Below are 27,565 nucleotides of genomic sequence, written 5' to 3'. Positions count from 1 at the left end.
CAATAGTGAGACTATAAACAGGTACAGAGTCAGTGTGCGGGGGCACCGGTTAGTTGAGGTAGTGTGTACATGTAGGTAGAGTTATTAAAGTGACTATGCATAGATGATAACAACAGAGAGTAACAGGGGGGGGGGATGCAAATAGTCTGGGTAGCCATTTGACCAGATGTTCAGGGGTCTTATGGCTTGGGGGTAGAAGCTGTTTAGAAGCCTCTTGGTCCTAGACTTGGTGCTCCGGTACCGCTTGCCGTGCGGTATCAGAGAGAACAGTCTATGACTAGGGTGGCTGGAGTCTTTGACAATTTTTAGGGCCTTGCTCTGACATCGCCTGGTATAAAGGTCCTGGATGGCAGGAAGCTGAGCCCCAGTGATGTACTGGGCCGTTCGCACTACCCTCTGTAGTGCCTTGTGGTCGGAGGCTGAGCAGTTGCCGTACTACCAGGCAGTGATGCAACCAGTCAGGATGCTCTCGATGGTGCAGCTGTAGAACCTTTTGAGGATCTGAGGACCCATGCCAAATCTTTTCAGTCTCCTGAGGGGGAATAGGTTTTGTCGTGCCCTCTTCACGACTGTCTTGGTGTGTTTGGACCATGTTAGTTTGTTGGTGATGTGGACACCAAAGAACTTGAAGCTCTCAACCTGCTCCTGCTCTTTAATGTTTAATGTTGTGTTTAATGTTTAATGTTGTGTTTAATGTTTAATGTTGTGTTTAATGTTGTGTTTAATGTTGTGTGTTTAATGTTGAGTGTTTAATGTTGTGTTTAATGTTTAATGTTGTGTTTAATGTTGTGTGTTTAATGTCGTGTTTAATGTTGTGTTTAATGTTGCGTGTTTAATGTTGTGTTTAATGTTGTATTTAATGTCGTGTTTAATGTTGTGTTTAATGTTGAGTGTTTAATGTTGTGTTTATTGTTGTATTTAATGTTGTGTTTAATGTTGAGTGTTTAATGTTGTGTTTATTGTTGTATTTAATGTCGTGTTTAATGTTGTGTTTAATGTTGAGTGTTTAATGTTGTGTTTATTGTTGTATTTAATGTCGTGTTTAATGTTGTGTTTAATGTTTAGTGTTTAATGTTGTGTTTAATGTTGTGTGTTTAATGTTGAGTGTTTAATGTTGTGTTTAATGTTTAATGTTGTGTTTAATGTTGTGTGTTTAATGTCGTGTTTAATGTTGTGTTTAATGTTGAGTGTTTAATGTTGTGTTTAATGTTTAATGTTGTGTATTTAATGTTGTGTTTATTGTTGTATTTAATGTTGTGTTTAATGTTGAGTGTTTAATGTTGTGTTTAATGTTATATTTAATGTTGTGTTTAATGTTGTGTTTAATGTTGTGTTTAATGTTCTGTGTTTAATGTTGTGTTTAATGTTATATTTAATGTATTGCGTTTAATGTTATATTTAATGTTGTATTTAATGTTGTGTTTAATGTTCTGTGTTTAATGTCGTGTTTGTTCTCTCTGTGTTTCTGTAGAGCCCTGCTCACATCCCAGGAGGCATCAGAGGATGACCCCAAACTAGGCATGCTCACACTGGAGAAGGTCAGGGGTCAGGGATGGCGGAGGGGTGTGGTCTAAAATGGGGATAATGTTTAAATTCACGTGAATAAAATGAATTTCATATCTAGGTTTCTCACCCCCCCCCCACCCCCATCTCTCTCTCTCTGCTCCGGCTCAGCTATGTGAAGGAAAGAGGCGTGTCCTGTTCATCGGCATTTCCTGTGGCCTGTCTGTAAGTTACTCTGCCAACTGTCCAATCAAAAGATCCAGTCACCAACGGTTGTCCAATCAACTGCTTCATTGTGTCACTCTTGTGTGTGTTGAGTGTGCCCTCTAGGCTCCATTTGTAGCAGGACAGCTGGACTTTTGTCTGAAACACCCTGACATCTACACTCCTGTACTGGTGGGATTCAACCCCGTCACACAGGCGAGGTCAGGGCATCTTTGCTTTGTGTGCCCATACATGTATGTGTGTTTGAGAAGGGAGGAGCATATGTGTCAATACTGATTTTATACTCTGATTTTATCCATTTGTGTGTCTATGTGAGTGTGTGTGTGTGTGTGTGTGTGTGCGTGTGTGTGTGTGTGTGTGTGTGTGCATGTGTGTGTGTGTGTGTGTGTGTGCGTGTGTGTGTGTGTCTATGTCTGTGTGTGTGTGTGTGTGTGTGTGTGTGTGTGTGTGTGTGTGTGTGTGTGTGTGTGTGTGTGTGTGTCTGTGTGTGTGTGTGCATGTCTGTGTGTGTGTGTGCGTGTATGTATGTGTGTGTGTGTGTGTGTGTGTGTGTGTGTGTGTGTGTGTGTGTGTGTGTGTGTGTGTGTGTGTGTGTGTGTGTGTGTGTGTGTGTGTGTGTGTTGTGTGTGTGTGTGTGTGCGTGTGTGTGTGTGTGTGTGTGTGTGTGTGTGTGTGTGTGCGTGTGTGTGTGTGTAGGGAGGAGACCATGCCAGGCTACAGTCTGACTTTCAGGGAAGTGGTCCAGAGGATGGAGGAGCAGAGAGGTCAAAGGGCATTCATCATCAACCCAGCAGTTGGGGTAACACGTGTTGCCAGGACCAGTAGCTGACTTTGACAGTTGGCACTGTGGCTCGCTACTTTGTAACATTTGGCCTACGGGAGAACGTCGTAGACAGCTAGATACTGATCCTACAACTACAAAACTCCTTAGCTAGACGTTGGATTACATAGTTCATTTAAGACTTCCTCGGGACTGAAACGTCAATATTAGCTACAGATGTATAGTTGTTGGTCAAATTCTCCAATGAGATGACAGCATACTCACTCGGTACCGACCACATATTCAACATATATACTTTTGAGATGGTTTCATGCAGGAAAAGGTTACAAGGTATGAATGCAGAAAAAACATAATGCAGACATGAGCTCAAGCTTGGAATGAAGTTTGATGATTGTTAGGTGGTTGTAGAATGAGAGCAGCTTGGTAGGCTTTGTCAGAGATGATGTCGCAGGATTGAGAGGAAGACTCTGGACGACTGAAGGATCTTGATAGTTCCGGATGGTTGAAGGATCTTGATAGTTCCGGGTGGTTGAAGGATCTTGATAGTTCCGGATGGTTGAAGGATCTTGATGGTTGAAGGATCTTGATGGTTCCAGATGGTTGAAGGATCTTGATGGTTCCAGATGGTTGAAGGATCTTGATGGTTCCAGATGGTTGAAGGATCTTGTGGTTCCAGATGGTTGAAGGATCTTGATGGTTCCGGATGGTTGAAGGATCTTGATGGTTCCGGATGGTTGAAGGATCTTGATGGTTGAAGGATCTTGATGGTTCCGGATGGTTGAAGGATCTTGATGGTTCCGGGATGGTTGAAGGATCTTGATGGTTCCGGATGGTTGAAGGATCTTGATGGTTCCGGGATGGTTGAAGGATCTTGATGGTTGAAGGATCTTGTTGGTTCCGGATGGTTGAAGGATCTTGATGGTTCTGGATGGTTGAAGGATCTTGATGGTTCCGGATGGTTGAAGGATCTTGATGGTTCCGGATGGTTGAAGGATCTTGATGGTTCCGGAGGAAGGTTGCTTGCTCATTGCAGATCGGAGGGGGGACATGAAGATTCTGAGTATTGGAGTGGGAGTCCTGGTGGTATCTGCTTCTTGGAACAGAGTTAATCCCCCTTAAGGACCCTTGAAAAACAGGGAGAAGGGCAGATGAGAAGGGAGGAGACAGGGGTGGTGGAGGGAGGAGACAAGGGTGGTGGAAGGAAGAGACGGGTTGTGGAAGGAGGAAACAGGGGTGGTGGAGGCAGGGGACAGGGGTGGTAGAGGGAGGAGACAGGTGTGGTGGAGGGAGGAGACAGGTGTGGTGGAGGGAGGAGACAGGGGTGGTGGAGGCAGGAGACAGGTGTGGTGGAGGGAGGAGACAGGTGTGGTGGAGGGAGGAAACAGGGGTGGTGGAGGCAGGGGACAGGGGTGGTGGAGGCAGGAGACAGGTGTGGTGGAGGGAGGAGACAGGTGTGGTGGAGGGAGGAGACAGGGGTGGTGGAGGCAGGAGACAGGTGTGGTGGAGGGAGGAGACAGGTGTGGTGGAGGGAGGAAACAGGGGTGGTGGAGGCAGGAGACAGGGGTGGTGGAGGGAGGAGACAGGTGTGGTGGAGGGAGGAGACAGGTGTGGTGGAGGGAGGAGGGAGGTGTGGTGGAGGGAGGAGACAGGGGTGGTGGAGGGAGGAGACAGGTGTGGTGGAGGGAGGGAGGAGACAGGTGTGGTGGAGGGAGGAGACAGGTGTGGTGGAGGGAGGAGACAGGGGTGGTGGAGGGAGGAGACAGGGGTGGTGGAGGGAGGAGGGAGGGAGGAGACAGGTGTGGTGGAGGGAGGAGGGAGGGAGGAGACAGGGGTGGTGGAGGGAGGAGACAGGGGTGGTGGAGGGAGGAGACAGGTGTGGTGGAGGGAGGAGACGGGTGTGGTGGAGGGAGGAGACAGGTGTGGTGGAGGGAGGAGACAGGGGTGGTGGAGGGAGGAGACAGGGGTGGTGGAGGGAGGAGACAGGGGTGGTGGAGGGAGGAGACGGGTGTGGTGGAGGGAGGAGACAGGTGTGGTGGAGGGAGGAGGGAGGGGTGGTGGAGGGAGGAGACAGGGGTGGTGGAGGGAGGAGACAGGGGTGGTGGAGGGAGGAGATAACAGGAACTGCATAGTGTGAGTATACAGTGTATTTACAGCCATTGATTGGCGAGGAGAAGAGTAGTAATTGCTTGATTAACAGGAAGGGAGGAGATTTAAATGGTTTCAGGGGTGTTTTTTCCTGCAGAACATTAGTTATGTGACACCATTTGTAGCCAGACTACTTGAATCCCATGAATGTTTACGAGTCATCAGACAGATCAGTGCAGACGACCATCCTGCTTTCTGACGAAAGACAACGGACTTGACCTCTTAACCCCTAACCTCTGTGTGTTGTAGCCAGAGGCCATCAGTGGTTCCTCCAGAATGAAGGGGGGCAGTGCCACCAAGATCCTACTGGAGACTATCCTGGCAGCCGCACACACAGCTGCCTTTACCAACACACACGTCACACGCAGGTTTTAGTCACACACACACACACACACCTGCAAACACACAAACGTGCACGTTAAGTATATTGAAAACACAGAAATACATCCATAAACTGTGTTTCAGCCATGTGTGTTTCTGTGTGTGTTTGTCTGTCTGGTTGTGTATGTTTGTGTGTGTGTGTGTGTGTGTGTGTGTGTGTGTTTCTATCTGTGTATACTCTATGTGTGTGTTTCTGTGTGTATCTGTGTGTGTTTGTCTGCGTGTGTTTGTCTGTCTTTGTATCTGTGTTTGTATATGTGTATATCTGTGTGTGTATCTGTGTGTGTTTGTCTGTGTGTGTTTGTCTGTCTTTGTATCTGTGTTTGTATATGTGTATATCTGTGTGTGTATCTGTGTGTATCTGAGTGTGTATCTGTGTGTGTTTGTCTGTGTATCTGTGTGGTTGTGTATGTTTGTGTGTATCTGTGTGTTTGTATCTGTGTTTCTGTGTGTACTGTGTGTTTGTGTTCTACAGAGTTCTCCTGGACATGATGAGAGGATATGAGAGAGTCTATAGTGTCACCTACAGTCACAGTGACCAGATAGCAACACTGCTACAGACCGCAGGACTCAGGTACGACAACTTCAGACAAACATCAGACCAAAAACTGTGGTTAAAACCACCAAGATGTTTGTGTGTGTGTGTGTGTGTGTGTGTGTTTCAGCTTGCAGTGTGGTGGACGTGTGTGTTACCTGTCCTGGGGGTCTCTAGGTTTAGTGGGACTCATCGATGCCAGCGAGTGTATCCCGACATTCGGAGCAGGTGAGTGTGTTTGAGGACAGGGTATCCTGACATTCGGATCAGGTGAGTGTGTTTGAGGACAGGGTATCCTGACATTCGGAGCAGGTGAGTGTGTTTGAGGACAGGGTATCCTGACAGTGTGTTTGAGCAGGTGAGTGTGTTTGAGGACAGGGTATCCTGACATTCGGAGCAGGTGAGTGTGTTTGAGGACAGGGTATCCTGACATTCGGAGCAGGTGAGTGTGTTTGAGGACAGGGAGATGAGATAGTGGACTAACACAGGGACACGATACAGACCAAACCATAGACACTACATTGGATGTGTGTTAGTGATTGTGAAGTAAATACCCAATTACGTGTGTGTGTGTGTGTCTGTGTAAGACTATGTGTGTGTGTGTGTGTGTGTGTGTGTGTGTGTGTGTGTGTGTGTGTGTGTGTGTGTGTGTGTGTGTGTGTGTGTGTGTGTGTGTGTGTGTGTGTGTGTGTGTCTGTGTGTGTGTGTGTGTGTCTGTGTCAGACTATGAGGACATCCGAGGCTTCATCAGTGGAGGATACCAGGACATGGACAACATAGAGGGAGACCTCACATCACTGGTACAGAACTACTGTTGGTGACATCACTGGTACAGAACTACTGTTGGTGACATCACTGGTACAGAACTACTGGTGGTGACATCACTGGTACAGAGCTGCTGTTGGTGACATCACTGGTAGAGAACTACTGTTGGTGACATCACTGGTACAGAACTACTGTTGGTGACATCACTGGTACAGAACTACTGTTGGTGACATCACTGGTACAGAACTACTGTTGGTGACATCACTGGTACAGAACTACTGTTGGTGACATCACTGGTACAGAGCTACTGTTGGTGACATCACTGGTACAGAACTACTATTTATGACATCACTGGTACAGAACTACTGTTGGTGACATCACTGGTACAGAACTACTATTTATGACATCACTGGTACAGTACTACTGTTGGTGACATCACTGGTACAGTATTACTGTTGGTGACATCACTGGTACAGTATTACTGTTGGTGACATCACTGGTGCAGAACTACTATTTATGACATCACCGGTACAGTACTACTGTTGGTGACATCACTGGTACAGTACTACTGTTGGTGACATCACTGGTACAGTACTACTGTTGGTGACATCACTGGAACAGAGCTACTGTTGGTGACATCACTGGTACAGAACTACTGTTGTTGACATCACTGGTACAGTACTACTGTTGGTGACATCACTGGTACAGAACTACTATTTATGACATCACTGGTACAGTACTACTGTTGGTGACATCACTGGTACAGTATTACTGTTGGTGACATCACTGGTACAGTATTACTGTTGGTGACATCACTGGTGCAGAACTACTATTTATGACATCACTGGTACAGTACTACTGTTGGTGACATCACTGGTACAGTACTACTGTTGGTGACATCACTGGAACAGAGCTACTGTTGGTGACATCACTGGTACAGAACTACTGTTGGTGACATCACTGGTACAGAGCTACTGTTGGTGACATCACTGGTACAGAACTACTGTTGGTGACATCACTGGTACAGAACTACTGTTGGTGACATCACTGGTACAGAACTACTGTTGGTGACATCACTGGTACAGAACTACTGTTGGTGACATCACTGGTACAGAACTACTGTTGGTGACATCACTGGTACAGAACTACTATTTTTGACATCACTGGTACATTATTACTGTTGGTGACATCACTGGTGCAGAAATACTATTTATGACATCACTTGTACAGTACTACTGTTGGTGACATCACTGGTACAGAACTACTGTTGGTGACATCACTGGTACAGTATTATTGTTGGTGACATCACTGGTACAGTATTACTGTTGGTGACATCACTGGTACAGAACTACTGTTGGTGACATCACTGGTACAGTATTACTGTTGTTGACATCACTGGTACAGAACTACTGTTGGTGACATCACTGGTACAGAGCTACTGTTGGTGACATCACTGGTACAGAGCTACTGTTGGTGACATCACTGGTACAGAACTACTGTTGGTGACATCACTGGTACAGAGCTACTGTTGGTGACATCACTGGTACAGAGCTACTGTTGGTGACATCACTGGTACAGTATTACTGTTGGTGACATCACTGGTACAGAACTACTGTTGGTGACGTCACTGGTACAGTACCACTGTTGGTGATATCACTGGTACAGAACTACTGTTGGTGACATCACTGGTACAGAACTACTGTTGGTGACATCACTGGTACAGTACTACTGTTGATGACATCACTGGTACAGAGCTACTGTTGGTGACATCACTGGTACAGTATTACTGTTGGTGACATCACTGGTACAGAACTACTGTTGATGACATCACTGGTACAGAGCTACTGTTGGTGACATCACTGGTACAGTATTACTGTTGGTGACATCACTGGTACAGAACTACTGTTGTGACATCACTGGAACAGAGCTACTGTTGGTGACATCACTGGTACAGTACTACTGTTGATGATCTGGCCTGATGCCCTTTCCAGTTTACAGAATAAATAGTACCGTTTATCATCAGGCAGAAATGACTGCCAAGCCAAATGTCAGCTGAAGGGAGACCATGAGTCATGGGCAATATATTTTACACAGAGAGAGAGAGAGCTGACACGCTTATTTTATTACCATATTTTCTAACAGTGTGTTTGTGTGTGTGTGTGTATGTGTGTGTGTGTGTGTGTTTCCAGGGATCCCAGTTCTGTATAGCCCATGAGGACTTTGTGAGTCTGGTTCTGCCTACTTTGAGTGACAGAGACACCGTCCTACTGCTGTACACATGTCATGGTGAGCCCACTGAGCTAAAGCCCTGGCACTAACACATGTCCTTGGGTCTCAGACAAGGTTACTAACAATTGTTGAGCATAAACAGTGTTAGGCCGGATTCAATACGATCGCTTTTAAAAGGAAAGTTTGCACAATATATATTCCACAAATCTAACGTAGATAGAATATATAATCAATCTAAAACAGTCAAAAGTTTAGAATTTCACAATTTGAATTATATTTATCAAAAAATTAATATACCAACTATTTGGCTTTGACATCAAGAAAGGGACAGCCTGCTGGTGGCTTCGGTGGTGGAGGCCAATCTAAAGGGCCAATCTAAAGGGCCAATCTAAGGGGCCAATCTAAGGGCCAATCTAAGGGGCCAATCTAAGGGGCCAATCTAAGGGGCCAATCTAAAGGGCCAATCTAAAGGGCCAATCTAAGGGCCAATCTAAGGGGCCAATCTAAGGGCCAATCTAAGGGGCCAATCTAAGGGCCAATCTAAGGGGCCAATCTAAGGGGCCAATCTACAGGGCCAATCTAAAGGGCAAATCTACAGGGCCAATCTACGGCGCCAATCTACGGGGCCAATCTAAGGGGCCCATCTACTGGCCAGGGTCCCGGTCTAGAAGCACGGTTTTGAGTGCTCCTACAGGAAGCTGTATGGATCTGTACCTGCTGCAGTGTAGTTTAGTAGGATGGAGACTGTATCTGCTGCAGTGTAGTTTAGTAGGATGGAGGCTGTATGGATCTGTACCTGATGCAGTGTAGTTTAGTAGGATGGAGGCTGTACCTGCTGCAGTGTAGTTTAGTAGGATGGAGACTGTACCTGCTGCAGTGTAGTTTAGTAGGATGGAGGCTCCATCCTACTTGCAGTATATCATGGTAGCCAATGTTTGTGTTAGCCATTATACCTGGATGTGTTGCTACTGCTGCTAGTAACTTTAGTAATGTTAGCACTCGGGTTACCATTATACCTGATATTACTGTTACTGCTGCTAGTAGCATTAGTAATGTTAATACTCAGGTTAGCATGTGGCTAGCTATAACTACCATCGGCCAACACCAGAGTTGTGCTAATAGCCTAAAGGGGCTATGCTAACAGCCAAATATCAAAAATAATTTTTACTAAAACTGTGAGGACTCGGTATGTTGTGGGTCTCCACTGTTTTATGTGTTCACTCCTGTTGTGTGTTTACTCCTGTTGTGTGTTCACTCCTGTTGTGTGTTCACTCCCTGTTCACTCCTTGTGTGTTCACTCCTGTTGTGTGTTCACTCCTGTTGTGTGTTCACTCCTGTTGTGTGTTCACTCCTGTTGTGTGTTCACTCCTGTTCTTCTCTTGACTTATCTTGTCAGAACGCTTTTCCGACATGACTTCGGTCAAATTCTGATAAAATATAAATTTTATTCAAAACACAAATGTAAAGTGATATGTCATATTGGGACTTTTAGTTGGAAGTAGGAAACCAATCAGAAGGTTTAACAGCAACCTAATTCTGCAGTCTTCCCATTAAAGGCAATATTCCAGCAATTCCTCAGATTGAATTGCAGCCTCTCTGTCCCAGACAATGCCATCTGTTTTTGTTTAGATGACGTTGGTGATGTAGAGAAGATGGTCCACAGAGTGAGAGAGAAGACCTCCAACCTACACTCTCTCTATCACGGACTAGAGGGAGACACCGCTGTTGTACGTGCACACACACACACGCACACTGATTGGAGTACATGCGTGTTTGTTTTCCTGAGTGATTGCCTGTGTGTGTGTGTGTGTGCCGTGTGTGTGTGTGTGTGTGTGTGTTAACTGTGCCGTGTGTTTTCAGGACAGCATTGGTCTCCTGTGTTCATCTGTCCTCAACATAACCTGGCCCTCCTCCTCTACTGTCCACATGGTACATCACATGACTTCAGTCAGTTCAATACAGATCTATAGTGGTACATCACATGACTTCAGTCAGTTCAATACAGATCTATAGTGGTACATCACATGACTTCAGTCAGTTCAATACAGATCTATAGTGGTACATCACATGACTTCAGTCAGTTCAATACAGATCTATAGTGGTACATCACATGACTTCAGTCAGTTCAATACAGATCTGCTTTTATTCTGCTCATTCTCAACCTCTCAACTCATCTCTCCATAATTTCTCTCTCCACCCCAACCCCTCTCACTCTCTCTCTCTCTCCCCCCCTCGCTATCGCTTCTCTCCCCCTATCTCTCTCCTCTCTCTCTCTCTCTCTCTCTCTCTCTCTCCCCCTCGTTATCTCTATCTCTCTCTCTCTCCCCCTCTCTCTCTCCCCCTTGCTATCTCTCCCCCTCTATCTCTCTCTCTCCCCCTTGCTATCTCTCCCCCTCTCTCTCTCCCCCTTGCTATCTCTCCCACCTCTCTCTCTCTCCCCTTGCATCTCTCTCTCTCTCTCCCTTGCTATCTCTCCCCCTCTCTCCCTCCCCAGCAGTGGGAGCTGTCCAGTAAGTTGGTGCTGAATGCTGTAAGTACAGGAAGTCACGTTTTAAAGGGAAAGATCTACAGGAACCACATGGTAGACCTACAGGTCACCAACAGCAAACTGTACCACAGGGCTATACACATACTGCAGGTACACACACACACACACACACACACACACACACACACACACACACACACACACACACACACACACACACACACACACACACACACACACACACACACACACACACACAATAACCATCTCTCTCTCTGTGTAGAAGATGTCAGGTGTCTCCCTGACCCAGTGTGAGGAGGCTCTATTGAAGGCCATCTATCATGTGGAGCAACTTCCAGAGGACATCACCTCAGCTGGGGTCACCACACACACACTCACCGCCAGCCGCAGGAACAGGGTAAACAAACACACACACACACACACACAAAACCAGCAGCATGTGACAGGGGCAAGAGTCCATTACAGATTACAAAGGAAGGCCCAGCCGTGATCTGCCCAACAATTCCTCTCTACCAGATCAACTCATTGCATTTTATGCATGCTTTCAAAATAATAACATTGTGCCGGGTCAGAGGGCCGCCACCGACCCAGAAGATTGGGTGATCTCGTTCTCCGAGGCCCGACATGAGTAAAGTCTTTAATCAGGTCAGTACCCACAAGGCTGCGGGGCCCAATGCTATTCCAGGTTTGCGTTCTCAGATCACGTCCCGGTCTGTAATCCCCACGTGTTTTAAGATGACCACCATCATTCAAATCAAATCAAACTTTATTAGTCACACGAGTCGAATACAACAAGTGTAGACTTTACCGTGAAATGCTTTACTTTTACAAGCCGTTAAACAACAGTGCAGTTCAAGAAGAAGAAAATATTTACCAAGTAAATTAAAATAAAAAAGTAATCATAGAAAGTAACACAATAAGAATAACAATTTCTGTTCCTAAGAACTCTAAGGCTTCATGCCACAATGACTACCACCCTGTAGCATTCACTTCTGCAATCAGGAAGTGCTTTGAGAGGCATTATGATACACATCAACTCTACCATCCCAGACACCCTAGAACAATTCCAATTAGCATACCGCCCCAACAGATCCATAGACGACACAATCTCAAGTTGCACTCCACACTGCCATCACCCACCTAGATAAGAGGAATACCTCAGCCCAGCAAAAAAAAAGAAAAGTCCCTTTTTCAGGACTCTGTCTTTCAAAGATAATTTGTAAAAAAATGTAAATAACTTCACAGATCTTCATTGTAAAGGGTTTAAACACTGTTTCCCATGCTTGTTCAATGAACCATAAACAATTAATGAACATGCACCTGTGGAACGGTCATTAAGACGCTAACAACTTACAGACGGTAGGCAATTAAGGTCACAGTTATGAAAACTTAGGACACTAAAGAGGCCTTTCTACTGACTCTGAAAAACACCAAAAGAAAGATGCCCAGGGTCCCTGCTCATTTGTGTGAACCTGCCTTAGGCATGCTGCAAGGAGGCATGAGGACTGTAGATGTGGCCAGGGCAATAAATTGCAATGTCCGTACTGTGAGGCGCCTAAGACAGCGCTACAGGGAGACAGGACGGACAGCTGTACATCCTCACAGTGGCAGACCACGTGTAACAACACCTGCACAGGATCAGTACATCCGAACATCACACCTGCGGGACAGTTACAGCACGGCAAAAACAACCACCCGAGTTACACGTGGTTTTGCTCACCAGGGGTGATGGTCGGATTTGCGTTTATCGTCAAGGGAATGAGCGTTATACCGAGGCCTGTACTCTGGAGCGGGATCGATTGGGAGGTGGAGGGGGCATCATGGTCTGGGGCGGTGTTTCACAGCATCATCGGACTGAGCTTGTTGTCATTGCAGGCAATCTCAACACTGTGCGTTACAGGGAAGACATCCTCCTCCCTCATGTGTTACCCTTCCTGCAGGCTCATCGTGACATGACCCTCCAGCATGACAATGCCACCAGCCATACTGCTTATTCTGTGCGTGATTTCCTGCAAGACAGAAATGTCAGTGTTCTGCCATGGCCAGCGAAGAGCCTGGATCGCAATCCCATTGAGCACGTCTGGGATTTGTTGGATCGGAGGGTGAGGGCTAGGGCCATTCCCCCCAGAAATTTCTGGGAACTTGAAGGTGCCATGGTGGAAGAGTGGGGTAACATCTCACAGCAAGAACTGGCAAATCTGGTGCAGTCCATGAGGAGGAGATACACTGCAGTACTTAATGCAGCTGGTGGCCACACCAGATACTGACTGTTACTTTTGATTTTGACCCCCCTTTGTTCAGGGACACATTATTTAATTTCTGTTAGTCACATGTCTGTGGAACTTGTTCAGTTTATGTCTCAGTTGTTGAAACTTGTTATGTTCATACAAATATTTACACATGTTAAGTTTGCTGAAAATAAAAAGCAGTTGACAGTGAGAGGACGTTTCTTGGCAGGCCTTATCACCGGCGACAGTTAGACAGCCTACAGGGAGGTCAGTGACCTGGTAGTGTGGTGCCGGAACAATAACCTCTCACTCAAAGTCTGTAAGACCAAGGAGCTGTTTGTGGACTACAGGAAACGGAGGGGACGAGAACGCCCTCATCCACATCGACGGGGCTGCAGTGGAGCGGGTCGAGGACTTCAAGTTCCTCAGTGTTCACATGCACACAGTTGTGAAAAAGGCGCGACAGCACCTCTTCCCCCTCAGGAGGTGGAAAGGTTTGGCATGGGCCCTAAATCCTCAAAATGTTCTACAACGGTACCATTGAGAGCATCTTCACTGGCCGCATCACTACTTGTTATGACAATAGCACTGCCCTCGATCCCAGTACATCACTGGGGCCGAACTCCCTGCCATCCAGGACCTCTATATCAGGCGGTGTGAAAGGAAAACCCGGAAAATTGTTAAAGACTCCAGCCATCCAAGCTATCGACGGTTCTCTCTGCCTCTGCATGGCAGGCGGTACACCGTGCATCAAGTCTGAAACCAACAGACTCCTAAAGAGCTAGTAGCCCCATGCCATAAGACTGCTAAATAGAGAACTAAATATCAATCTGAGTTGACGTTTGTATATTATTCTTATTTTTGCACTGCACACTCACAGGGCCCTACAGACTACACGCACTGATACTCCAACATACACACACACCAACACACACTACACGCACTGATACTCCAACATACACACACACAGACACACACTGATACTCCAGCACCAACAGACTCCTAAAGAGCTTGAAGCCCTCGACCCGCTCCACTGCAGCCCCGTCAGTGTGGATGAGGGCGTTCTCGTCAAACACAAATTCCATCATTTATAATATGCACATACATTTATACTGACTCTACACACATACACGCACTCACATACAATCATCATATACGCTGCTGCTACTCTGTTTATCATATATCCTGATGCCTAGTCACCTGACCCCTATACATATCTACCTCTATCACGTCAGTATCCCTGCACATTGTAAATAATGGTGCTGGAACTGACCCTGTATATAGTATGCTTCATTGGAGGCTGCTGAGGGGAAGACGGCTCATAGTAAAGGCTGGAATGGAGGGAATGGAATGGAATACAAATGAAAACCATGTGTTTGATGCCATTCCACTTACTCCATTCCAGTCTTTATTATGAGCTGTCCTGTCATCAGCAGCCTCCTGCTTACTTTGTATTCTACTTTCTTATTTTATATCTTCTGTGTTTTTCTTCTACCTTGTTATTTTTAGTGCTACATTGTTACTGATTACGGCATTAAAACAGTGACACAAACCGTGACACAAACACACACCGCTATCTGTCTGTCAATTGCTAACTGTTGTTCTCTCTGTCTCTCTCAATTCAATTCAATTCAAGGGGTTTATTGGCATGGGAAACATGTGTTAACATTGCCAAAGCAAGTGAGGTAGATAATATATATACAGTGAATATATAAAGTGAAATAAACAATACAAATTAACAGTAAACATTACACATACAGAAGTTTCAAAACAATAAAGACATTACAAATGTCATATTATATATATACAGTGTTTTAACAATGTAAAAATGGTAAAGGACACAAGATAAAATAAATAAGCATAAATATGGGTTGTATTTACAATGGTGTGTGTTCTTCACTGGTTGCCCTTTTCTCGTGGCAACAGGTCACAAATCTTGCTTCTCTCTCTCTCTCTCTCTCTCATATATATATAGGTGGTCCCGCTGGCGTTAGTCTGTCTGCTGATTGGTTGCTCTCTCTCTGAGGCGGAGTCTCGTCTGGAGTCCCACCCAGTGGTGCGTGATGCTGTAGAGGCTTGTCTGACATCATCACAACATCTGACATCATCAGCAGGAGACCAGAACTCCACAAATCATTGACTTCCTACAGTTGGAAACTTTATGATACTATAGTATTATAATTATACTATACTTTGATTAACTATACTTTAATAATATGTTTTGATAAGATCAGTTCGTAACCTCTAAAGGAATGTGGTGGATGTAACCTTAATCATTTATCTTCCATTTACTAACATAACAAACACTACATAGTATGATAACATTCGGAAAGTAATCAGACCCATTGACATTTTTCACATTTTGTTACGTTACAGCCTTATTCTAAAATGGATTAAAAATAATTTCAAAATCTGCAATCTGTACACAATACCCCATAATTATAAAGTGAAAACAGGTTTGTAGAATGTTTGCAAATATATTAAAAACAAACAGAAATAGCTTATTTACATATGTATTCAGACCCTTTGATATGAGAATCGAAATTGAGCTCAGGTGCATCCTGTTTCCATTTATCATCCTTGAGATGTTTCTACCTGTGGTAAATTCAATTGATTTGTAAAAGGCACACACCTGTCTATATAAGGTCCACAGTTGACAGTGCATGTCAGAGCAAAAACCAAGCTATGAGGTCGAAGGAATTGTCCGTAGAGCTCCGAGACAGGCACCATCCCGATGGTGAAGCATGGTGGTGGCAGGATCATGCTGTGGGAATGTTTTTGAGCTGCAGGGACTGGGAGACTAGTCAGGATCGAGGAATAGATGAACAGAGAAAAGTACAGAGAGATCCTTCAAGAAAACCTGCTCCAGAGTGCTCAGGACCTCAGACTGGGGCGAAGGTTCACCTTCCAACAGGACAACGACCTTAAGCACACAGCTAAGACAAAGCAGTATTGGCTTCAGGACAAGTCTCTGAATATCCTTGAGTTGCCCAGCCAGAGCCCGGACTTGAACCCGATCGAACATCTCTGGAGAGACCTGAAAATAGCTGTGCAGCAACGCTCCCCATCCAACTTCACAACACTTGAGAGGACCTGCAGAGAAGAATGGGAGAAACTCCCCAAATACAGGTGTGCCAAGCTTGTAGCATCATACCTAGGACTTGAGTCTGTAATCGCTGCCAAAGGTGCTTCAACAAAGTCTGTATATTTATGTAAAATGTGATATTTCCATTTTTTATTTGTAATAAATTAGCAACAATTTAAAAAAAAAACGTTTTGCTTTGTCATTATGTGATGTTGTGTTTAAATTGATGAGGAGAAAAAAATATTTAATACATTTTAGAATAAGGCTGTAACAGTTCATCTTTCAATCACCCACGTGGGTATATGCTCTTAAAAACCAATGAGGAGTTCTATTTTAGTGTCTGGCTACGTAGACGCTCGCTTGAATAACATGTATGTGTAAATTTAATTTACACATACAGCAGACTGTAACCATGTCACTGTAACCATGACAACAAGGTAGCACCAGAGGGCAGTAGAACAGCAGACTGTAACCATGACAACAAGGCAGCACCAGAGGGCAGTAGAACAGCAGACTGTAACCATGACAACAAGGCAGCACCAGAGGGCAGTAAGAACAGCAGACTGTAACTATGACAACAAGGCAGCACCAGAGGGCAGTAGAACAGACTGTAACCATGACAACAAGGCAGCACCAGAGGGCAGTAGAACAGACTGTAACCATGACAACAAGGTAGCACCAGAGGGCAGTAGAACAGCAGACTGTAACCATGACAACAAGGTAGCACCAGAGGGCAGTAGAACAGCAGACTGTAACCATGACAACAAGGCAGCACCAGAGGGCAGTAGAACAGCAGACTGTAACCATGACAATAAGGCAGCACCAGAGGGCAGTAGAACAGCAGATTGTAACCATGACAATAAGGCAGCACCAGAGGGCAGTAGGACATAACATTATAAAATCTACTGCAACTGTAGTTGGAAACAAAGCCGTAGGTTGAGTTCCTGTCCGGGTTAGATGCGTTGGTGTTGTATTGCAGATTGTTATATCATATGATGTGGTTAGCTGCTATGTTAAACACCTATTGAGGCGTTGTGAGATCTGGCATTCGTCTGCAATGTAGTAGGGCAGGAACTCGACCGTATAGAGACGTTGGAGCTGGACGCCACGTTGTTACCTCTGAACATTCCATTCACCCACTCATGAGCTGTGATGTTCAGACATTTCCATCAATTGCTATTGGACAATCTTGATCAGAAACCTGTGGGCCACATGGTTAGAATATCAGCACCTATAAGCCAATATGTCAAATATCAGTGGTCGCCAACATGTCAAAGCTGTGATCCACCTCTAGCTATTTGGAGTTATCTGTGAACAAAGCCAATCTGACACAGTCCTGAGGTCTCATTGGTTCACTTCCAGTTATAAAAAAATCAGTTTCAGACCATTTTCTAAAACATTTTCTTTAAAGCAAGTTTACCTGAACAGTCAAGGGACATAGAACAGACTTGAGAATATTCTAAACTTTCCGCAATGCATCAGTGTTTCCTGACATTAATCAACATTCTAAATGTAAAATCTCCTGTAAGGGATCGGTCTCCCAGCGAGATAATATTTATCACAAAAATGTCCGACTGTATCCCACAGCCAATGGAGCATTGTGCTGATACTGACAGTGTCTGTTTCTGCCTTGTGTCCGTGAGGCTACGGCTCAGATTGGACTGTGGTGTAACACATCCTCAATCCCTCTGTGGCAAATTAAAATACACACACACATATATAGAGGATTAGAGTAACATGGGTGCTGTTCTCTCTCAGAGTGACTGAGCTGCTTTAGATCCAGTATCCTGGAGCCAATGTGGCACTCCTGGTGCACTGTACACACACTACACACACAGTACACACGACACACACACGACACACACACACACACTACACACTACACAAACATTACACACACTGAACAGAATCTAAAGGGATCTCACTCTCCTCTTCACAAAATAGTTAGTCTTTATCTGAACTAGATCTTTTACAAAAGAGTTTAAATGTTCTAATCAGTGGAAATCTTACGCATGGTACCTTTAAGCAGCAACAAATTTTAACTAAACAGTATTTTTCGTTTAAAATATTTTATTTTATTCATTATTATACATTAAAATACATTAGAATCTTCATTTGAAACTTTACATGGTGTTCCCAAGGTTATGTCACACAAGATTGACAGCCGAACGGACCAATAGCAGCATAGACATGTCCCACAGCACCACCAACCAACCAATAGGACTTGATTGACGCCCAAAACAAAACAAACATAGACTGCAGTAGACTGAGCCTGAGAGAATCATTGTGCACATCTCTGTCTCAACCCTGTGTAAAGACATGTTACAGTGTAAATATATAGATATGAGGAGGACTTCGCTCTAAACTACAAGTGTCAAAGTCCTGTTTGATCTTATCCATAAATATATTCAATACATCCAGATAACCCTTCAGTCAGGTACGACAACAACAACAACAGCAATACCAGCTGTACCGCTAATAATGAGATTAAAGATAGAGATAGATGTCTCTCTTCTCTCTCCCTCATCTCTCTTGACACCATGGTTGCAGTAAAAGCCCATTTATGCTTGATCCCCCCCAAAAAATGTGGTCGGAGGCTCTGAACGGAAGGTGTGACGCAATTGCAGAGCCTCCAGAGGCACACGGAGACCAAACTGAGCTCTGTACCGCATCGCCTTGGGCCTCCCAAACTCTGTACCAATGCGGAGAGTTCCGAATAGCTCCTCATTGACATGATTGGTTGACAATCTCACTTCCTTGACAACAGCTCTGCGCTGCTCGGCGATGGGCAAGAAGAATGACTTCTGCAGAGTCCGTAATCACCGTAAATGGTGCTCCGGACAATGCAGACGGCAGATTGACCACTCAACGTCTTTATTAAGACTTTTAGTGATTACCGTCCCACATGGTTAAAGCCCTCCTGCGTCATGTCGCTTGACAAAACAACTGAACGCAACAACACAGACGCAGATCAGGGGTGCGTTACCTTGACAACTCAACAACAACAACAACCTTCACGGGTCTGACAGAAAGCAGATACTTTTAAACAGGTTCGGTACTAGTGATGAGCGATTAACGGAAATGTTGTACTCCTTTTTTTTTTTTTAGCTATTAAACAACTAATTGACTGAAGTCAGTTCAATTACTTGAATTACATTTATTTTTTTTATTTTTTTTGTGTGAGCCCAACACACAAATCATTCAAGAGAGAAATCAAGTCAAGAACTATGTGGGACGCTGGGCTGAAGGGAGTTGTAGTTTTCATAGACGGGTTGGATTCGCAACTATGGGGCAAAACAGATATCCATTCTTATCCAATGTTTATTGAAAACATAAATAAATGTATTGATGAGCTAGCGATTTTTTTTGTTGCCATATTAGCATTGACATGAAATCAGCCAAAACAAGACATGATATCAATAACAAGAAACGAGACACATCCAGAATCCCCACACGCTAGTTTCTTGTCATTCTTGCTAGCAATCTGGCCATCCAGAATCACAACAACAGGTTGACTTCTGCCCCACGGAAGCGCGCACATCGTTTTCGTGATATCAGCTAACCCATCTATATCAAGCAAATATTCAACTTATTAGTTCAGTGCAGAAACATGGGTAATTAACTACAATGCCCATAATCCATTGCGTCCGTTCTTTCCTGCTTCAACAGAGACCGATACACGTTTACGCCTGCTCTGTTAGGTTAGATACACACAGACCGCAATGTGCACAACACAATGACAAGAGGGACAGAGACAGTTGGTGAAAGTACGCCTTATCTTCAATGAAGAACTAGTAAAATTATTTAGCCAGACAGCTCTGCGGCATACTTAGGCAGGCTAGCTAAATAGGATGACAAGACAGTACAGTATGGGGAGTACAGATATAATATTAGATGGGCTGGCTGGCAGCTACTGCCTGAACAGATATGAGACCATGACTTTAAAGAATGAAAAATAATAAAAATAATTTAATAAAACCTAAGTAAATATACACAACTGAAATATTGTATTATTTCATAGTCATTTCAATATGCTCTATTGGTGTCTACCCAATGTGGACCTGACAGAGTCAATGGAATATTTTCTACATGTTTTGGCAAATTGAATGTTCACTAGTTTAGGCTTTGGAATTTCTATTAAAGAGCAACAAAAAAATATATATATATGTTTAATTTCATGATTCCATAATGCATTTAAAATATGTTTTAATTATCGAAATGGAGAAAAAAAAACATGATTATATTTTAATAATTGAAACGAAACCGAACCAACTTCAAAAAGCACTAATCGCTCAGCACTATTCGGGTACCAAGCATTATAGGGACGTTGTCCGTCATACACCCATCATAATCGTTCATACAACCCTCCTTCCCTGAGATTCTCTGAGATTCCAATGTCAGTCTTCAAACACTGAGCTTCAGAATGACACTAATCTTATCAAGCATACATACATGGTTTGTTGCTTATACATTAAATAAATATATAGTTTGGTTGTTACTTTGAATACATTCCCCCAATGCCTATTGTCACAGGGAGGTATATGTTTATGGCTAAGTGATACAAGTCAACCTGTATGTGATGTCAGTACCTTGTGCTCTCAGGTTAACCTAAGAGAAGTGGTTTCCAAACTAAACCATATTTCTGTCTGGGACCCAGGAGGAATTGGTCTCCACTTTGAGTCCTGTTCGGGGAGAACCGGTCTAGGGTGTAATTCTGTTTAACAACACACCTATTCACAAACACAAAATATGCATATCATCATGACGTCCAGAATATACACCCCTCCAGACAGTACAGAATATACACCCCTCCAGACAGTACAGAATATACACCCCTCTATACAGTAGAGAATATACACCCCTCTATACAGTAGAGAATATACACCCCTCCAGACAGAAGAGAATATACACCCCTCTATACAGTAGAGAATATACACCCCTCCAGACAGTAGAGAATATATATATATCCCTCTATACAGTAGAATATATATATATATATATATATCCCTCTATACAGTATATACACCCCTCCAGACAGTAGAGTATATACACCCCTCCAGACAGTAGAGAATATACCCCTCTATACATAGAGAATATACCCCTCCAGACATAGAGAATATACCCTCTATACAGTAGAGTATATATAGTATATATATCCCTCTATACAGTATATACTATACAGTATATACATATATATATACCCCTCAGACAGACAGTAGGTATATATATATATATCCCTCTATACAGTAGAGTATATATATATATATATATCCTCTATACAGTATATACACCCCTCCAGACAGTAGAGTATATATAGTATATATATATATATATATATATATATATATATATATATATATATATCCCTCTATACAGTAGAGTATATATATCCCTCTATACAGTAGAGTATATATTTATCCCTCTATACAGTAGAGTATATACACCCCTCCAGACAGTAGAGTATATATATATATATATATATATATATATATATATATATATATATATATATATATATATATATATATATATATATATATATATATATATATATATTCCTCCAGGAAAATCAAATCAGACATAAATACAATTGGTTTCTAGAAATATACAAATATAATTTTCACATGACATCTTATGGTTCGTAATATTATGATTGTTTCAGTTATACCCTTCCAAAACAATAACAACTACATGCCACTCTGACTTGGCAGAATCTACCTTCACCTGTGCAATACCTCTGGTATAGATATTCTTAACCTAGAGAGGGGATTATAAAGTGCTTTATGTGACTGTGATGCTTGCAGATCTAGAACATCCAGTTCTATCTTCTGTGATAGAACTGGACGTCATAGATCATTACTATGTCCTTTGAGGGTTACATTTCTAGATCATCTAGTTCTATATCGCTCTCTTTGGGTTTCCTGCGTTTGGCTCTGGCTGGAGATCGGCTCCTCCTCTGGCCTTTCCCCCCAGACCCCTCACCTGCAGATGCCATCTTGTGTCCATCAGAGCCGGTTTCCTTGGTCTCAATGGGTGTTAAAGAGCGCATTGGTGAAACTGTGTTCTCCATAGATCCTGGCTGGGACTCCACAGAGGTTCTGGTCATCTGGCTTATCAGGGGGATTTCTCTGTTTCCCTCTTTCACCTCTTCATTCTCTTCTTCAGGATTCAACTCCTCCACAGCATCCTCCACCCCCACATTGCCCTCTGTGCCTTCCTCAGGAGTCTCTCCCTCCTCCTCTCCACTTGTCTCTCCTGCTGTGTTTTCCTTCTCTTCCTCCTCCTCCTCTTCTTCCACCTTGAATTCAGACACCACATTGTTCTCCTCTGCCTCCTCTCCTCCATCCTCCTCCTCCTCCTCTCCTCCTGTTTCATCCTCTTCAGCTGTTCCCTCTCCTGTCTCTACTCCCTCCTCCCCCTCTCCCTCGTCCTCACCCGTCTCCTCCCCTTCTCCCATCTCTTCAACCACCTCATCCCCCTCTGCTGGTCCATCAACAGTGTTTTCATCTCCTCCCGCTTGATCCTCCTGCACTGCTTCAGCGTCCCCTGCTCCTTCCTCCTCCCCCTCTCCAGTCTCCTCCACGCCATCTTCTCCTGAAATTTCACCTCCCATCTCTCCTTCCTCCTCCTCCTCATCCTCTGTTCCCTCTACCACTCCATCCTCCTGTTCTTCAGTCTCTATCTCCTCAGCTATTTCCTCAGCTATCTCCTCCTCTACATCCCCCATCACAGACTCAGCTCCATCACTCTCCTGTACTTCCTCCTCTCCCTCAGTCACTCCTTCCTCTTCCTCCTCAGGGATAGCTTCCTCTATGACAACAGTTGGTATAATATCCTCCTTGGTCTCCTCCTCTTCCTCGTCTTTGTGTACCACCTCTGGATTCACACCCTCCTCTTCCTCTTTCTTCTCCTCCAATTCCAGGCGATCATTGTTCAACCCCTGCGTGGGGCTAGAGGGCGCAAGAGGCTTTGGGTCTTTCTTCATCAGCAGGATCTTCCGCAGATCAAACGCCATCATCACCGGCGCTGTGGCGACCACAGCTTCCATTTTGATTTGTTGGACATCCGCCTTCTTCCGTATGCAGGCGTCGCAGGGACAGTACTCATCCTCGCCCTCGCTGCGCTGGTCACTAACATCCGCCCCCGAACCCTGCTCCCCGTCACTCTTGTTCACTGACTGAACCTTCATGACCTTCAAAGCACAGTCAAACTTTATTACGAATGTATGCAAAACATGACAATACACTTTACAACGAATTAGGAATTCAAATATATTCTGTAATAAAGTCTTACTTAAAAGTTTTTTAAAAAGCTGTTAAACTAAAATAGTGACTTTGTTACTGAGTGACTTTAAAGGTCATTTAGAAACCTCAGGTGTTGGCCCCTCCCACCTTTAGCCTCCGCCTCCTCTGGTCTGTAACGGTTGAATCGCGGGACAGGATAGGGGGGCGCGGCACGCCCCCCCGCCCTGCACGCCCCCGGATCTTCCTCAGCTCACGATCAATGCTCGTCTGGATCCTCTTCTTCACCTCGTCTCTCAGCTCAGTGATCATAGTGTCCAACATCACATTGTTGTCTAGGTCCCAACGCACCTTCACAAACACAACAGTATTATCAAGATTATTCATTAAAAAAATGATTGTGATGAGTATGATGATGATTCATGTTGTTGTATCAGTACCTTGAACTCAGCCATGGCGTCGACATAGTGGGTCATAAACTGTTTCTCCAGCTTCTTCAGCAGGTTGAGAACCCAGACCGGGTCAGGGTCCTGGGAGACACGCTTGGTGAGCAGGGCTCGCTGGACTGACGGAGGTGTCCCTGAGCTAGGGGTGTCCTCCGGGGTGTCTCTCTCTATGTCAGTGGGGGACTTATAGGCCGTGCTGTTTGAAGAGGATGGGCTTCTTGGGGCTTTGAGGCTCTCAGGAGTCTGCATCATCTCACCTCTCCCTGCGGGCGACTCTGAGATCGCCTCATCCTCCCTTGGACTGCTCTGTACTCGGCTGGCGATGTCTGGGGTGGCCGTGTCTGAAAGCAGCTCTGCTGATGCTCCTTCCCCTCCCTCTGTCTCTCCCTCTCCTCCTGTCTCTCCTACTCCTTCCTCCCCCTCTCCTCCCTCTGTCTCTCCCTCTCCTCCTGTCTCTCCTACTCCTTCCTCCCCCTGTCCTCCCTCTGTGTCTCCCTCTCCTCCATCTGTCTCTCCCTCTTCTTCCTCTGTCTCTCCTGCCTCCCCCACCCCTTCCTCTGTCTCTCCTGCCTCTTCCTCCCCTGCCTCTTCCCCTCCCTCTGCTATGGGAGTGATGTCACCCGCTGTATCATCTGGTTTGCCTTTCCCAGAACCCCCCGACCCAGCTGAGCCACTGCTCAGGTCTACACCAGAGTCTTTCAACCTCTCCTTCCCCTCTGCCTCTCCCTCTTTCCCCTTCCCGGGGTTGGGCTTAGACAGCCACAGTGACTCTAGTATATCCATGACCTCTTGGTATCGCTGGTCCCTGTCAGGGCTTGGAGCTGCAGCTGGGAGAGAGGGCGGGTCGATGAGCTGCAGCTGGGCCAGACAGTCCAGCAGACCTTTAGCAGAGGAGCTCAGTCTGCGTCCGTGCACAGGACTTATCTGGAGTAAAGGGATAGAATTAGGAATAAATTGTATCAAAATGTGTTTTTTTTTATCTCCCTGAAAATCATACAAACCATGAATATTAAAAATATGAAATTAATAATAGTTTAAAACTATAAAGTATATAACCCTATGAGAAAAAGATTAGGAAAATTCCTATTTTGCTATGAAAAGATGTTGAAAATACAATGAAAATACTTTTCAACATCTTGTGCTCACTGGAAAGTAAAAGTATGCAAAGAAAAGTCTAGAAACAGGAAATACCTCAGGCAGGGAGCTGCATCGGCCCAGTGTAGGGCTCAGTAGAACCTTCATTACTGCCACAGATGAGTGGCAGCTCCGAGGCAGCTCTGATTCTTTACTGAGGAACAGGTGGCGAGGACGAGAGGAAGTGATGTCATTGGTGGGCGGGGCTGGGTCAGGGCAGAAGCCAGCACACTCTCCCCCCTCTTCTCCTCCCTCCTCCCTCTCTTCTTCTTTTTCTTCCTTCTCTTGCTCCACTGCTACTCCCTCCTCCTCTCCCCTCTCTTCCTCCTCTTTCACCTCTTCCTCTGGGTGCTCTGCAGCCTCCTTCACTTCCTCTTCCTGTTGTCCTGGTTCAGCAGTGTTCTCCTCTTCCTCTTCCTGTGTTCCTGGTTCAGCCGTGTTCTCCTGTTCCTGCTCCTCTTCCTGTTGTCCTGGTTCAGCCGTGTTCTCCTGTTCCTGCTCCTCTTCCTGTTGTCCTGGTTCAGCCATGTTCTCCTCTTCCTCTTCCTCTTCCTGTGTTCCTGGTTCAGCCGTGTTCTCCTGTTCCTGCTCCTCTTCCTCTTGTCCTGGTTCAGCCGTGTTCTCCTGCTCCTCTTCCTCTTGTCCTGGTTCAGCCGTGTTCTCCTGCTCCAGCACTGTGGTCTCAACAGGTTCTTGTTTCTCCTCAGTCTCCTCTCCTCCCTGTCCCTCTGTTTCCCCTCCTTTCTCCACAGCTTCCTCTCCTTCTTCTGTCTCCTCAATTCCCTTGTTCATCTCGTCTTCAGGGCTATCCATACCGCCGTCGGCAGGTATGCCTCTCAGCCAATCACTGACAACGTCGTTGGGCAAGGTGTTAGGCAGACAGAGGGGATCCAGCTCCTCTAACTCTGCCTCTTCCTGTTCGGGTTTCCTGCTCCTCCGACTCTGTCCACTCTTCCCGCTCTCAGTGAGGCTAACCGTTGACCCTACAGGGCTGGAGGGGCGCAAGGCGGCAATGTTCCCCTTGAGCAGGTCAGCAGCTGACAGGAACTGAGAGAGGAGGCTGTCACTGATGCTGGCCGTCTCCAATTGAATGGTGGGACTGGGGGACTGGGGGACAGGGTCTCTCGCTCGCGGTGACTTTGGTCTGGAATTCCTTTCTATCACCGTCTTCACAGAGCGAACGCTGCCTGTGTCACTCTGAGCTTTGACTCTGTGACCTTGACCTTTCACTTGCAGGAAGTCGGAGGCGCTTATATTTAGACTCTCCTCCTCATGGGCATCGCTGGCCTTCTCAACTTTCACCTTTGACCCGGTGGGGCGGGCGGAGGAAGCAGACACAGGCCTGGAGTCTCCAGCTGCTTTGGCAGGGCTCTTGGAGCGTACGCTGGACGCTTTCTCCTCTGTGACATCATTTCTGACGTCATCAGCTATGTCTGCAGCCTTGCTGGCGGCTTGACTTCGAGACTCCTCATTGGCTGTCTCGGTGGTGGCAGGCGGTGTTCGATTGGTAGGTTTAGCGCTGGTCTGTGATGTTCTGGAGAGGGGTCTGGTGGGGGAGGACTCTGCTTTACTTTTGAGGTTTGTGCTCATGGCAGATTTCACACGGCCTGTCTCAAGGTCATCTCCTGTAGTGCTGGGGAGGGGTCTAACGCCTCTCTCGCCTCTCTCTTTTTTCAGGTGCGGAAACATACTTCTGTTACTTGCATTAGACTTATTAGATGTACTGGACTTAGCTGAGATGTGAGATTTAGCCGACATGGCGCTAGCTGGTCTCTCCTCTGTTTTCTCTCCCTCCCTGTCAACCCCTGTTGTTTCAATGGCAGGGACGTCTGCTGTTTTAGGTGCTGGAGAGACCGCTCTAGCATTTCCACTATTACAGGTGGACTTGTGAGACCTGCTGGACTTTGCTGAAACGTTGGATTTAGTCGACATGGCACTCGCTGGTCTCTCTGTCCCCTCTCCTTTCTCGTCTCCTCCGGTGTTCTCAACAACAGGGACATCAGCTGGCGTTTTAGCCTTCTTACTACTGCTGGACTTATGAGACCTGGTGGACTTGTCAGAGGTGGTGGATTTAGCCGACATGACGCTAGCTGGTCTCTCCTCAGATTTCTCGTCCTCTTTGTCCCCCTGCTCTTTTTCACCTGTCGTCTCAATAGAGGGAATATCTTGAGCCGCTGGAGAGATCGCTTCAGCACTTCCATTACAGGTGGACCTGTTAGACCTGCGGGTCTTTGCTGAAGCGTTAGATTTAGCTGAAATGACACTGGCTGCTCTCTCTTTCTCGTCTCCGACCTCGTCTCTTCCTGTTGTTTCAATAACAGGAACATCGGCTGGTTGAGATCTGTGACTCTCAGCTCT

At 45.4% G+C, this 27,565-nt stretch overlaps 1 protein-coding gene across 4 annotated transcripts in view; it reads left to right on the top strand.

Annotated features, from left to right (window-relative positions):
• The window catches only part of gckr (glucokinase (hexokinase 4) regulator), a 22,853-nt gene extending 7,152 nt beyond the window's left edge, over positions 1–15,701 (top strand). For 2 of the 4 annotated variants that reach the window (XM_042330231.1, XM_042330234.1), the window contains 14 exons: positions 1,472–1,538; positions 1,675–1,728; positions 1,834–1,928; positions 2,425–2,527; positions 4,904–5,022; positions 5,511–5,609; positions 5,701–5,798; positions 6,294–6,370; positions 8,525–8,621; positions 10,194–10,291; positions 10,425–10,493; positions 11,059–11,202; positions 11,336–11,470; positions 15,277–15,701. In XM_042330231.1, the coding sequence (XP_042186165.1) occupies positions 1,472–1,538; positions 1,675–1,728; positions 1,834–1,928; positions 2,425–2,527; positions 4,904–5,022; positions 5,511–5,609; positions 5,701–5,798; positions 6,294–6,370; positions 8,525–8,621; positions 10,194–10,291; positions 10,425–10,493; positions 11,059–11,202; positions 11,336–11,470; positions 15,277–15,441 (1,420 nt within the window). In that variant the 3' untranslated portion in view covers positions 15,442–15,701. The remainder of the gene's footprint in view (positions 1–1,471; positions 1,539–1,674; positions 1,729–1,833; positions 1,929–2,424; positions 2,528–4,903; positions 5,023–5,510; positions 5,610–5,700; positions 5,799–6,293; positions 6,371–8,524; positions 8,622–10,193; positions 10,292–10,424; positions 10,494–11,058; positions 11,203–11,335; positions 11,471–15,276) is intronic. The other 2 variants (XM_042330233.1, XM_042330232.1) reach the window with 2 other exon arrangements.
• The last annotated feature ends 11,864 nt before the right edge of the window (positions 15,702–27,565 follow it).

Source organism: Oncorhynchus tshawytscha, linkage group LG11 (assembly GCF_018296145.1).
Source record: "Oncorhynchus tshawytscha isolate Ot180627B linkage group LG11, Otsh_v2.0, whole genome shotgun sequence".
NCBI lineage: Eukaryota > Metazoa > Chordata > Actinopteri > Salmoniformes > Salmonidae > Oncorhynchus > Oncorhynchus tshawytscha.
Note: the sequence above shows the minus strand (reverse complement) of the source record. Positions and strands in the feature narration are given on the sequence as shown.